General features: G+C 44.0%; 1 protein-coding gene across 1 annotated transcript in view; it reads left to right on the forward strand.

The window, feature by feature from the left end:
- Positions 1–13,269, forward strand: part of LAMB1 (laminin subunit beta 1) — a 44,274-nt gene extending 31,005 nt beyond the window's left edge. The window contains exons 24-33 of the mRNA XM_042793497.1: positions 1,959–2,328; positions 3,906–4,090; positions 5,336–5,577; positions 7,579–7,782; positions 8,180–8,324; positions 9,097–9,304; positions 9,519–9,660; positions 10,528–10,704; positions 11,926–12,085; positions 12,956–13,269. Of these exons, the coding sequence (XP_042649431.1) occupies positions 1,959–2,328; positions 3,906–4,090; positions 5,336–5,577; positions 7,579–7,782; positions 8,180–8,324; positions 9,097–9,304; positions 9,519–9,660; positions 10,528–10,704; positions 11,926–12,085; positions 12,956–13,092 (1,970 nt within the window). The 3' untranslated portion in view covers positions 13,093–13,269. The remainder of the gene's footprint in view (positions 1–1,958; positions 2,329–3,905; positions 4,091–5,335; positions 5,578–7,578; positions 7,783–8,179; positions 8,325–9,096; positions 9,305–9,518; positions 9,661–10,527; positions 10,705–11,925; positions 12,086–12,955) is intronic.
- The last annotated feature ends 284 nt before the right edge of the window (positions 13,270–13,553 follow it).

Below are 13,553 nucleotides of genomic sequence, written 5' to 3' on the forward strand. Positions count from 1 at the left end.
ACAGGAACTGAAGGCTTTGCCTGCAGGGAACATATTCCATGGTGAGTTGACTACTTAAGCACTTTCGATGTAAAGTAAAAACAATCTCTTGTGTCAGGGTATAATTCAAAGAACAAAGGACCATTTTGCTCAATTGTGCAGGCAGCAGAAGTTATTTTTGTCTCTTGCCTATCATATTCACATTGTACAAGAAAGTCATTTTCTTGAGGAGTGTTTTGTTCTGCTGAGGCTCTTTGTGTAATTTTTGAGCTGAAGACCACCACTGTGTTTTGGCATTGAGGCAAACAATGTGCAATCTTGAAAACGGCTTTATGTTTTGCCCTTTTTTCAAGGGGGCATGTGCTTAGTGTGTGCGAATTGATTTATGGACCTTACTGAGCCATTAACAGCCTTCAAGGATGCCTGGTAAATGGATGTGTAAGTGAAGGCTTTTATCAGGTATCATAGTCCTTTTCCTGTTCAAGGAACATGTGCTTGACCTGCTTCTGGTGTACTCTGCCATGGTGGCAGGTAGATAACCTGCCTAATTTCAAGGCCTCTCTTTTTGTTCTTTGCTGCCATCTCTTTATTAAAAGCTGTGCAGGTTGGTAATTTCCCCTCTTGCTGCTGCCTGTGTAATTAAGGAGAAGGAGAGGTCAAGTGGCAGCCCCGCTGCATGGAAACACTTCTTCTGATGGTGTTACTGTGTACAAAGTATGTCTGTGCTTTTAGAAATTACCGTGCATCAGAAAGTTAATTGAGTAACTTCTCTTCATGGAGGGTTAGTGCCAAAGAAGTGCATCTTTATTCTAAAAGCTTGTTAAAAAATGGTGTTGACAAAAACTTATCAGTCCAGTTTGGCAACTACCTGAAGCCCCTGGGTCTTACCTGACCAGCATATAAAGACAGGTAGGTATTCACAGTTACAAAAATAAAATAAGAATGAAAGTCCATTTTAGCAAGGTGTGAATACAAACTCCTAAGCTGGTGTTCAAAGTGTGACATAATTACAAAAAAAAAAAAAAAAAGCTGTTAATTGTCCCCATTCCCACTTGAGGGTGATAGTATGTAGGCTCTTGGTCATTAGTACTTATGTTGGAGAAGACTTCTTTCTTCTCCCTCAGACAGAGTTGCCCATGACCACATGCTTTGTTTTATTCTACTTTTAACTGCCTGATTTCCTCCCATTTTCTGTATACCCAAAACATCAGCTCAGTGCCAGGCTCCTTGATGCGTATTATGAATGTCTTCCCCCCATCCGTGGCAGGAGCACGTCCTGAACCAGGCCCTGTACCTCTGCATAGATCATCTCTCTCAAGGGCTGCTACTCCATAAATTTGTCATGTTCTTCTTTGAAGCCACCTCAGCATTTAGCACCCACAGTGCCTTGTGGTAGGGAACTCCACCACTTAACTAGGTGCTGTGGAATCAGCTATCTCCTTTTATTGTGCTGTTTGTGGGAGGCGCAGGGGAAGGTGGTTGGTTTTTGATCTGTTGGATTCCTCAGTTGACCCCTCCTCCTGTGCTGGAGGATACCCTAAATGGTTGTTCCGTATTCACTTTTCCCATTTCATTCATGTTTTGCTCTTAAACCCTCTATGTGCCTGCTTAATATTTCTTTTCCTGTATGGAAAGCCTTGCTTTACTTAGTCTTCATTGTATGAGTGAAACTGGGGTCTTTGTCTTCAGTTGCTGTTCAACTGACATCCAGACACTGCAAGAAGTAGTGTCCATCCTTGCTCCGTTATTGCACCTACTTCTGAGATGTGCAAATCCTATTCTCCCCTAGAGTTATTTCCTTCTCTCTTTCCTTTCACACTCTGCCTTGGTTCTGCCATACCCAAGCAGACACATCCAGAATTAGCTTTTTATAATCCAGACACAGACCACTTCTATACTCATTTCACCACTTCATTATAAATGATGGCACTGTCGTTTCCCTCACCATGGCCTTCACACATGCCTTTTTCTCCTTCCAGCATGTGATTGCAACCCTCGTGGCATCCAGACCCCGCAGTGCGACCGTGCCACTGGGCAGTGCATCTGCAACGAAGGGGTGGAAGGTCCACGCTGCGACAAGTGCTCCCGGGGCTACTCGGGCTTCTTCCCTGACTGCGTGCCGTGCCACCAGTGCTTCGCCCTCTGGGACGTGATCATCAGTGAGCTGGCTAATAGGACCCAGCAGCTCCTGGATAGGGCCAATGCCCTCAAAATCACTGGAGTCACTGGCCCATACCAGCAGAGGCTCAACACCCTGGAGGAGAAGCTCAGTGAAATTAAAACCATCATCACTCAAAATCCAGCTGCTGAGCCCCTGAAGAACATTGGGAATCTCTTTGAGGAAGCAGAGTGAGTACAGTTGTTGTTACATGGATAAGTCTAGCATGGGAAGGAGCGGGAGTGCCAGCGAGCTGGGATTTACTTGAGTGCCTGATGTGCCTGTGCTGGGCTGAGGCCACCCCTGCTCCGCTCCTCCCGCCAGGCAGGATACGCTGCGCTGGTGGAGCACCTCACCCTGCTCAGCACCGGCACTGAGCATGCATCAGGCAGCTGATTACCACGGAGCCACTCATGCTTGCCTCGCGCTCCCCCAGGGCAAAGGACAAACACTGCTATTATGTGAGGGAATGAAGAGGGGAGAGATTAAATTCCTGGATTTCCGTGTGTAGCTGATGAGTTGGAAACTTTGGCTCCTTTCTGCACTCTGAACTTGTGTGGGGGGAAGCACCAGCTTTATAACAAGGATTGTTTCCATTTTTCTCAGGGTAGGAGCCTTGTATGTTGGTTTAGGACTAAGTATACAAAAGATGCTAGTTTGTGCTTTTGGACAGTTTAACATCAAGTAGGCTTATAGATGCTTTCTAGCCCTGCGTGCAACTGCTTGAACTTGTGCATTCATTGTAAAGGGGACTACACAAAGCAAAGGGGCAAGGATTAAAGCACAAATGTCTCAATTAGGGATACGCTTGTGCCCTACAGCTCCCTCCCTCCAGCTGGGGAGCTGGGGGTTGCTGCTGCATTTGGGCTCTGTGTGTATTGAAGGAGGTCAGAGCAGCTGAGGAGCTGCTTTTCCCTAGCATACGTGTGTATATATATATATCCTTGCTCCTCTAGCTGTACAGGAGTACTGGGCTTTGGAGGACTCCTGGGAAACAGCGAGCTGTTGGGCTGAGAAAGCTTAAATACTGCCTGATTCTTTCAGAATTAGGAAATGCTGGGTTTGGTGGGATCCCCATGGATAGGAATAGCTTCCTATGCCCGCTTCTGTTCAACAGCAGTACTGACGTGTAACATACACTTGCTTTTCCTTCTAGGGTTATCCCACTAGCTAAAGCCTGCTCTGTGGCTCGCTGAGGCCATGCTGAATGCTTAGGGTGGGAGGTTTTGCTTCATAGCCCTAGGGTAATGGCTGGTGAGGAGGGATCTTTACAGACAAGTTAAAAGAAGCCATTGTGTTAAAGCTAGGGCTTTCCCCCCCCATTGGTTCCTGAAGTTCAAATCTGTCCCATAGGCTTGTAGTAATCAAAACTGCATTTGTAGCTGTGTGGGATGGGAAGCAAATTATGTATGGATCATAGTAGTCAACTCTGACCTATGCAGTTGCCATGATACAAGAGCATTACACCAGTCCTCTGGAATCTGCCTCCAGTTAATCTTACACAAAGCAGCTGTTTTCTGAGCAATTTGGTGCTTTGAGTTTATAAACGTGGTGTAGATTAAAAAGTAGTTTTGTATGATAAAGGAAACAAAACAGGACTCTAGGTAGGCATGTTGTTACAAATCACTTACAGCTCCACCAAGGGAAGACAGGTCCTGCCATGGGAGCAGCTCAGCACGACTCTAGGCACCACTCTGCAGTGAAGTGAAGCACCGAGGCTCACAATGCTTCCTCCTCCCCTCCTGAGCCCTGTGCCTCTGTTTTACAGAAAGCTGACAGCAGATGTTACAGTTAAGATAGCTGACATAGAAGAAAACCTGTCAGCCTTAGCCACGAAGAGTAATAGCACAGACACTGACCTGAGCGCGCTGGAGACAGATGCCAAAAGCCTAGACCGTGTGGTGAAAGAACTTGCAGAACAGCTAGAGTTCATCAAGATCTCCGATGTTCGGGGTAAGTGTCGCAGGGAGGGGGAGAACGCAGTGGGGTGGACAAAGATTTAGCTAGTGCACGATTTTAAATACCAGGTTAATCTTCTAACTTGTAATAAAACACAGTTCCTAGGAGGGCAGCTTCTCTCTGTGCATTAGCAGAATTGCTGATGCAGCAGGAATTTGGTTTTGCCCCTTTGCCCCTGCTCTCTCCCTCTGCACATTGCAATGCTGGTTCAAGTTCCCAGGGCACCGAATTGTCTTTAAGTCTCTTGATTAATACATTTTAGATGAGACACAACAGCTGAAATTGCAGCAGATTTGAAGATATACCTGGATATTTCCCTTGGTCTCCCCAGTCTGTTAAATTGCTGTTTCTGGTTGAAAAAACTACCTAGGTCTTTGTGACTAAGAGCGCACTGTAAGGGCCCAGTTCTTCTGAGCCACCCAAGCCTTGCATGCCCACTGGCACACTGAAATGTGCCAAGAATCAAAATTTGCTGGAAAAAGAGGAATTGCACTGAATTATTTGGAAAATCTGAAAACTGACTTTATTCCAGCTTGAAACAAAGGATTGGGTTTGTTTTTTTTTTTAAATTTCCTGCTTTGTAGGAAGCCTGAGATTGTTTCCAGTGAACAGGGGATTTCGCAGAGCAAGGCAAATAGGATGTAGAACAGAAGAGTCTGCAACTTGTCGCGTTTTGCAGAGGAAAGCTGCCCCAAGGTACAACAGGTGGCCACCCCCACAGGATCCCTCACACCAGCTTGAGGCCTCTCCAGAAGCTGCCCAAAGCTAACAGTTCCATAAATCAGTGTCTTTTGTCAAGCAGTTGTTTCTTGGGAAAGCTCTGACCAATTTCCAAGCAGTGACTCCATAAGCCAGACATCCCAGGGCAAGCAATAAGAACTAATGGGATAAGTGAATCTTTAGAAAACAGACTTGCCCTATAAACTTAAGAGGCTGGATCTGCTTTTGCCCTCAGGGTAAGCAAAATTCAGGCACTAGGGTCAGAGAAAGGCTTAATTTCAAAATCCAGCAAACCTGACAGACTGTCAACCAAGCAAAAAGATGAACTTACTCTTTTTTTTTCCCCCAAAACAGGCCAAATTCTGTCATCCTTGCAATGGCACTGAATACAGCTGCAAAGGCTAGCATTTCATTTAAGTCGATACTCATATTGCTAACGTGTCATCTGCCAACCTCCACAATATAAATTACTTTAGGTTACTTAACACATTTCTGAGCAGCTCCGTCTGATTTCTGCAGGAGCCTTGGATAGTATCACCAAGTATTTCCAGATGTCCCTGGAGGCAGAGGAGAGGGTCAATGCCTCCACTGTTCACCCCGATAGTGCTGTGGAGCTGTCAGCACAAACACGGCAGGAAGTGGAAGACTTAATCAATGAGAAGGAGGCCCAGTTCAAGGCTAAACAAGAGGAGCAGTCGCGCCTTCTGGATGAACTCGCAGGCAAACTGCAGAGCCTGGATCTCTCTGAAGTGGCTGAGAAGGTACATGGCTGAGGATCGCTGGTATAAAACCTGTAGCAAAAATAAAGCCGGGTTCGTGAAGAAGTCACAGGCAGGGAAGAACTGTTTAGGGCTGTGAGACAGTTTGTTCATTTTTGGATGGTGGGGTATTTTGTGAGCTAGAGCGGGGCTGTTTAATTGGTGGGCTCTGAGACTTTATGGCTTTCAGGCACCAGCCCTTCATGTTGGTTTCCCTCCTACCCTTTCCAGCCCCAAGAGAGCACCCATCTTTTCATCTGCCCTGCTCTAGCCCAAAGCCTTCTGCTGTGGACAGAGCTCCCACATGCAGAAAAGCATAGCAAATCTGCTGGACCGAGAGCTGCCCTCTTAAACCTGTCCTCAGTTCACATGCTTGCTTTTACCAGGCTCCTCTCTGCCTTTTTGCAGCTCCGTAGGGTACGTGTCCAGCCAGGCAGAGCTTCTGCTCACACTGGCGGCTGCTCTCCTTGGCATCACCACGCTCCCCGCTCCCCTCCTCGTGCCTGAGACAAAGCAGAACTTACAGGGAGCTGGAGTCAAAAGGGCATTTTCTCTGTTGAAGCTGCCTGCTCATCTGTAACTATGATCAAGGGTGGCTTTTTCTTGGGAGAGGCTGGGTGTTCCCTCAGTTTCCCTTTGAAGTCAGCCAGCTGCATTCAGAGAACAATCCTGCGTGAAGGCAGGCTGCAGGGGACGATCATTAACTCCCCTGGGCCGGCCAGGCCTGTGTTAGAGGATGAGTTCTTCACAGCTGAATTGTCCCCTGACCTTTGTAACTACCCTCATCCCTCCCAGCTTCCTCAACCCTCTTCCCCCACCCCACCCCACCCCCCCCATGACTGAAGAAAGAGGCATCTTTTTGTTTAGTTTCTCTTCCCCTGCATTCCTGCCTAACTGTTCTTGAGGACTGAAAATCTTGGGTAGATGTTTATCAAGGCCATAAACACTGAGTTGCTTGGAGGTGTAATCACAGGAGACACACACAAAAAAAAAAAAAACTTTTTGCTTTCTAGCTACTGCTGGGTTACATGCCAAACAGGTAAGAGGGACTCATTTACACTTCACAGGAGACAGCTGCAGCTAACCTGGCTGCAAAGTATATAGTTTAGTGACTATCATCTGGCAAAAGGGGTGAGGTGGAAAGGGAAAAGAACCTCAAAACAATGGGGAATTTTCTAGTTTTCCCTCTGGCTAAAACAACTCTTAAGTAATTTAACTGTCCAAACAGTTGACTAAGTAGTGGGCAAGTCTCAGTACAAATGTTGCTGATTAAAATAGTTTTGTGCCTTTTTTTTTTTTTTTAAAGTACACTGAAATTTTCTATGGGAACACATCCTTGACAAGGATTCAAAGATTGGAAAGTGTTCTGGAAAGATGAAATCAGAGCAAACATTTTTTGGAAAGGAATGGGACAGCTTTTTAGGGGAGATGAAAAAAAGTTTCCTGTTCAACTTGGAGCATTTCATCTTCCAAGTATTTAATTTCTAGGGCATTAGAGCAAAGGAAAGGATACTACTCTGCACAAAACACTTTCTTCCTTACCAAATAGCTTCTTGGGATGGCCAGTTTTTCCTCCAACAGTAGTGAAGACTGACTGCAAACAAAAGGCATACAGACAGTAGTAGCTTCCAGCTTGAAACTAAAGCTTAAACGCAGCTTTCCAGGGAAGGATGATATACAGGAAAAGTAGATGATGAAGGTGCAGCAAGGCTTCCCTCATAACTTCCAGCTACTTCAGCATCAGGAAGCTGCCTGTTTGAGTTAAAGGCAGGAAGGTGTAGGGGGCACAAAAGAAAAATTAAAGTCAAGTTGGTAGAGCCCTGCTGCAGGAACCACCTCCTGCTTGCAGCTCTGCTTCAGCTTCCTTCCCCGGGGTACTCAGGATGCTACTGCAAGGGACAGAAGCAACATCATGCAGAGCAGCATCCCACTGCATCCCCCCCTCACAGGTCAGCAATGGAAATAAAGCTGCGACTGCTTCCCTTGTCTAATGTGTCTCTGCAGACGTGTGGCACTCCCCTGGGAGCCTCTTGTGCCGAGTCCGAGTGCGGCGGTTTAAACTGTCGAACAGAGGATGGGAAGAAGAAGTGTGGAGGACCTGGCTGCGATGGGCTGGTGACCGTAGCTCACAATGCCTGGCAGAAAGCCATGGATTTTGACAGAGACATCCTCAGCGCATTAGCAGAAGTTGAGCAACTCTCCAGAATGGTAATATGCCAAATCAACTGTTAGATGTTAAAAAAAAAAAAAAATAAATAAAAATCTTTCAGTTGTAACACAAGTTTAGACAGTAATTGACAAAGTATGTGCCTGGCTTATTTCAAAATACTTCTCGTAGGTTGCGTAACTTCATCATGCTTGTAAAGATCCTCAGAGAGAGAGCTTGTAAAGTGAAGCTTCATGGATAACTCTAAACATTAGCCTGAGTTGTTTAAACTAGCATTGGTGGTATGGATCACGGCCAGCTTTTAAAAGTGTTCTGTGACTTTTATGAGAAAAAGCATTTCTCATTACTATTAACTCTGACTCCAGCTGAATTTTTGTTTTAAAACAGGCCTTATAGCATAAGCAAACACACAATCAAACCTTCTATTTTTCTCTTCAGGTTTCTGAGGCGAAACAGAGAGCTGATGAAGCAAAACAAAATGCACAAGTGGTTTTGCTCAAAACCAATGCTACAAAAGAACAAGTGGACAGAAGCAATGAAGATCTGAGAAAACTTATTAAACAGATTAGAGACTTCCTAATGCGTAAAAACCTTACGTTTAAATTATATTTTAATTCTGGGTTTGTGAAGACTAGCTTTAGCTCTGAATCATCCTCTGAGGGGTAATGCAATAGCTGTGTCTCCTCCCCCCTTCCCCCTTCAGCCAGACTTAGCATGTATGATGAAATTTGGAAACAAGACAAAAGCAAGACAATAGGAAAGAGAAAGCACACTATGACATATTATCGTGTTCGTCTCAGCGAAGGCTGTTGTACTGCTGTAGTTTGCCAAGTGTGTTCATAAGTTCTGGCTAGAAAGACAAAGTACTGTTAAAGGGGAAGAAAGTCAGAAATGGAGTTTCAGAAACGGAGTTTCTCTCTCAGAAAGCAGGTAAAGGTTAAACGAGGGCCCTGTTCACTAGCAGGCGGCAGCATGGCAAACCCCTTCCTTCCCTGTTTGCACATGGCTGAGTATACTGTTAGCACAAATACTTTTATGTGCAGCGTTTGGCTTCGTTTCCTGTGGGCTCGTGTCTTCCCCTCCAGCCCGTGTGGTGTAGCTTAATCACCAAGATCTTCAAAGGGCTTCCAAGAAAGCTATGCCAGCAGGGCCTACGTGCCTGCTGGGCCTCTCCGGAGAGGAAGGTTTCTCCCTAAGAAAGCAGTTTTAACACCTTGATTTTCCATAAGTCTGGGGGGAGGACATTTTCCCATTATTTTCCTTCTTAAGGGAGCAGCTGGACAAGAATTGGAGTACTGGGACTTGAAAGAGGGAAGCTTTTACTCACATCTTTGTCATTTGTGTCCATCCACTAGAAGACAGCGCTGACCTGGACAGCATCGAGGCGGTGGCTAACGAAGTGCTGAACATGGAGATGCCGAGCACTCCCCAGCAGCTGCAAGCCCTGACAGAAGATATTCGTGAGCGTGTAGAAAGCCTTTCTGATGTTGAGGTCATTTTGCAGCAGAGCGCTGGAGACATTGCCAGAGCAGAAATGCTTCTGGAGGAAGCTAAAAAAGCAAGGTATGCAACCCTGTTCTGTACTACGTTTTCCATCACCAAGAACTTGAACAAGACTTTAATTTAATTGCATCAGAAAATGTGGTTTAACTTTCCCTGATGTAGTTTCTCATTCCTTCAGGAAGGGGCAAAAATGGCCCTTAGCAGTGTATGACTAGTTCTTTTTCCAATTCCAAAGTAAAAGCATTTTTAGCATTAACATAGTTTTGCTCCACAGCAAAGGTGCAACAGATGTTAAAGTCACTGCAGACGTGGTGAAAGCAGCACTCGAAGAAGCTGAAAAAGCTCAAAATGCAGCAGAAAAAGCCATCAAACAAGCTGACGAAGATATTAAAGGAACTCAAGACCTGCTGACCTCAGTGAGCTCTTTACAAGTATTTCTTAAGATACAAGAAACAGCACCAAGTCTGATAATTTAGAAAGTGATGTAAGCCTGTTTAGGGAATGCTCTTGGGTACTGCAAATCAAAGACTGCACTTAAAATGAATCTAAACCACTGCTGCCTTCACATCCACTTTTGAATTAGTGTGACAGATGCCAGGTGACCACTTGCTCTTAAAAAAAAAAACCAAACCAAAACCAAACCAAAAGGCTTTTCTCACCCCATGTGCTGCACCCCTGAAGTTAATTGAGCAGGACTGTAGCCTCCTAACAGGGCAGGTGTGCCAAGGTAGGTGTGTGGAAAATCACACCTCTCGACCACGGTGGTGGTGGACTGGTGTAGCCGCGCTATCAGTGTCATCCACCACTGCAGCATGAGACTAGAACAAACGAATGCTGGATTAAAGTGGTAATTGCTGCAGTCTTGTCAGATAATGTTATTTTCAGACTTCATCTCAAAGCCCTCATGAGACCATAGCACTACCTATACCCATGAAGCTTGGCCAGCTTAGAAGATATGCAGCTTCACACATCCATTATTACATGAGGGAGTCAAATGACTGAAGTTTTGCCCACGGATTAGGCAACTCTTGCATGTGTGGTACAGCCAAGTACTTTTGAAACCACGTTCCTTAATGCTTTTGCAGCCCCCTACATACCCCCCTCTTCAAGCAGAGGGCTCTTTCACCCTGACTGCAGTTGGCCATTTGTAGCGAAACTAACACACTGGTTTTTATATCAGATCTATGGACATGAACTAATTAGCTGATCAGGGCTTATCCAGGAAGTTTAGTATTATGTTCAGTGTCTTTTGAAAGTGTAACTCTCACTCCTCTTTTTGCTAGATTGAATCTGAAAATGCAGCATCTGAAGAAACACTGAACAATGCTACTTTACGTCTGTTTGAGCTAGAGAAGAGTGTTGAAGACCTTAAGCAAAAGGCTGCTACAAATTCAGAGAATGTGAACAATATAGAAGAAAAAATTGTTACTGCAAAACAAAATGCTGAAGAAGTTAAAAAGGTGAGAGACTCGGAAAAGATGCCAAGGGAAAGCCAACAAAACTCACCCCAGGTTTGGCTAAAGGAACATTAATGATCCATTTTTATTGTCAAGTACTGGGGACGAAAAACTTAGAGAGCTGCTTTTTACTTACTTTGTTACCAGGTACAGAAAGTAGGTAGTTTTCAGGTTCTAAAATAGCTGCATGCTGTCACGCCAGCCTTTCATAGATTCATTTCTGTCCCTCAGCTTTACTATCTGACACAGGAGAACTGGTAATTTTTTTTCCCCTTGTACAGAGTATTTATGGTTTTATGACAGTGATAGCTTCAGGACAACCAATCTGAAATTTGGCATGTACAGAATCAAGGGACAAGAAAAATCATTAGCTCAATATAAACCTAAGGTAATTTCTAAATATCAGAGATGCAAAATTTGCTGTGACTATATGGCACTGCTCCCAGTGTCTGCTGCACACCTCCGTAATAGCAAAAGAATGCTCGTTAACAAAAGAATCAACAAGTCTGCCAACAGAAGTTTCATTGCTCCAATCTGTTGTCTATAGTTAGCCCACCAGTCTCTAGAGAGGCATTTTCTGCCAGGAGAGATGCATTATCCATCTCAAAACAATTACTTCTGAACACTAAGTAGTATTTCAGGTGGCTGTCAAGTAGACACAAGAGACTTCCAGTACTGCTGCAGCTTGCTTATTGGTTGAACTCAGTTAGGTCAGAGGACTTTCTTAATCTTAACCTCACAGAGAAAAGCACAGCAGAGAAACCAACCTTATGACTTCTCCAGCACCTTCACCTACGCAAACTAGGCAGCTGTTCTCATTACTGAAAGGGTAACAGGGATATTCCTCCCCAAATACAAGCATTCAACCAGAAGCAGTGCCAGTTTCTTGCCACGTGTGGCTTTTCAGCTGTACTAGAGGCCACAGCTTCCATTAGTTACAGAACTGTGTAACCGAATCCCATAAATCTTTACCAAGTGTCACTATTAAAGCCATAAAACAGCCACAGATCTGCAAAATGGCAACTGATGAGTCTCTGTACCAACTCTTAAAGTCTTGAATATTAAGTAGAAGATAGCCCAACACTGGTTCTGCTTTTGTTAAGTGAGCTGATAGCATAGTCTCTGCCTACACCCGGATTAGTAAAGACAGAGGGAGGAAATGCAGACTCCCACTGGATTGTCTTTTGAATGAGCTCCATCTTGTGCTTGAATCTGGAACAACAGGTCCTCAATACCGAGCTGAACGGCAAGTATAAAACAGTGGAAGATCTCATTGCCAAGAAGACAGAAGAATCAGCTGATGCTAGGAGGAAAGCTGGCATGTTGCAAGATGAAGCTAAAGCCTTGTTGGCTCAAGCAAATAGCAAACTCCAGCTACTCAAAGGTAAGGTTGTTCTGAGGAGGTAAGTCATTATCTTAGAATGTGAAGCAACTTCATGCTGTTAAACTGGCTATTCATCAGCAGTAGGGGAAGAAAATGGCAGTTAATTCTTTGTTACTGAGATTTGATCTGCTTTCCTTATTATGGACACAACATAGTCTTTTGAATCAAAGATTTCTATAAAGAAGCTGAAACTTAGAAGTGAGATACAAACTTCTGGTATAGCACCTGCAGCTGCGCCAAGAACCACTGCAGGGAAGAAACATGACTACTATGCTTAGGACAGGGACTAACCTGTTCAAGCCAGACCCCCATCTTCAAACATACTCCCCCTACCCCACCCTGGAAAACTATTAAAACAAAAGGTAATCAGGATATGTCAGTTCCAGCTTACAGATTAATTTAACATTTACTATTGATGACTAAAGTTGATTGAAGCAGGAGGGGGCAATCTGCCCATAGCTACCAGGGGGAGCCAAGTTTTCATTCTGTTTTTGCCAGGCCAGGAACTCATTCTTCCCCTTAGCTGCTTCTGCACAGTTGCAGTGACTCACGGAATAGTCAACCATAACAAGCCAAAACATTTCATTGTTGTGTAAAAGCCACCATAGAGCAGAGAATGACAATTATTTTCAACATGAATCAAAGTATACTTTTGGATTTCCACTTGTGGAAAATTACTTCCTTGTTGCTTTATGTCCTAACGTTAAGAAAACAAAAAGGTGCCATTCCATCCTCTTTTTTTTTTTTTTTTTTATAATTAGATTCTCTTCTGCAGTAAATTTGAATAGTAGTTTATCTGTAACTATAATGGCTTATATTTCAGTGCATTACAACATCACTAAGCTGTTTTTCCCCTTCCTTTGCTGACAGACTTGGAAAACACGTATGAAAACAATCAAAGAGTTCTGGAAGACAAAGCTAAGCAGTTGGTGGAGTTGGAAGAGACAGTTCGCTCCCTCTTACAGACAATCAGCCAGAAAGTTGCTGTTTACAGCACCTGCTTATAAATGGGAGCAGTAAATGCTTGTGTTCAGGATGGGTTTTACAAGTATTACACTAGTTCTTTTTGACATTACACTAAGACCTGATAAAGTGAACGGGTTTTATATTGACTTTCAAGTCACAGAACCAAAGACAAGTAACTTTTTGATGTTGAAAATAAACAGTACTTTTGTATCACTGTATGTACCTAGTATGACTCACTAAGTTCTTTCCTATTTTCAGCTGCTGAAATGGTACATCAATTAATCCTTTACTGAGTCTTGTTTTTAGACTGGTTAGAGCTAATAAAATCTTGGCTCCAACTACATAATTCTAAATAAGGGCTCCAATTACTATGACATATAGGATGGTCACTCAAAAGAAAATTACAAGTGAATGAAGAAATATCATCCTTGTGTGATTATCTAGCATTTATGCCACAGTACTCAAAAAGGATTATTTACCCTCTGCATGATAACCATTTAGG

This window comes from Tyto alba, unplaced genomic scaffold, assembly GCF_018691265.1.
Source record: "Tyto alba isolate M040663 unplaced genomic scaffold, T.alba_DEE_v4.0 Super-Scaffold_2, whole genome shotgun sequence".
Lineage (NCBI taxonomy): Eukaryota > Metazoa > Chordata > Aves > Strigiformes > Tytonidae > Tyto > Tyto alba.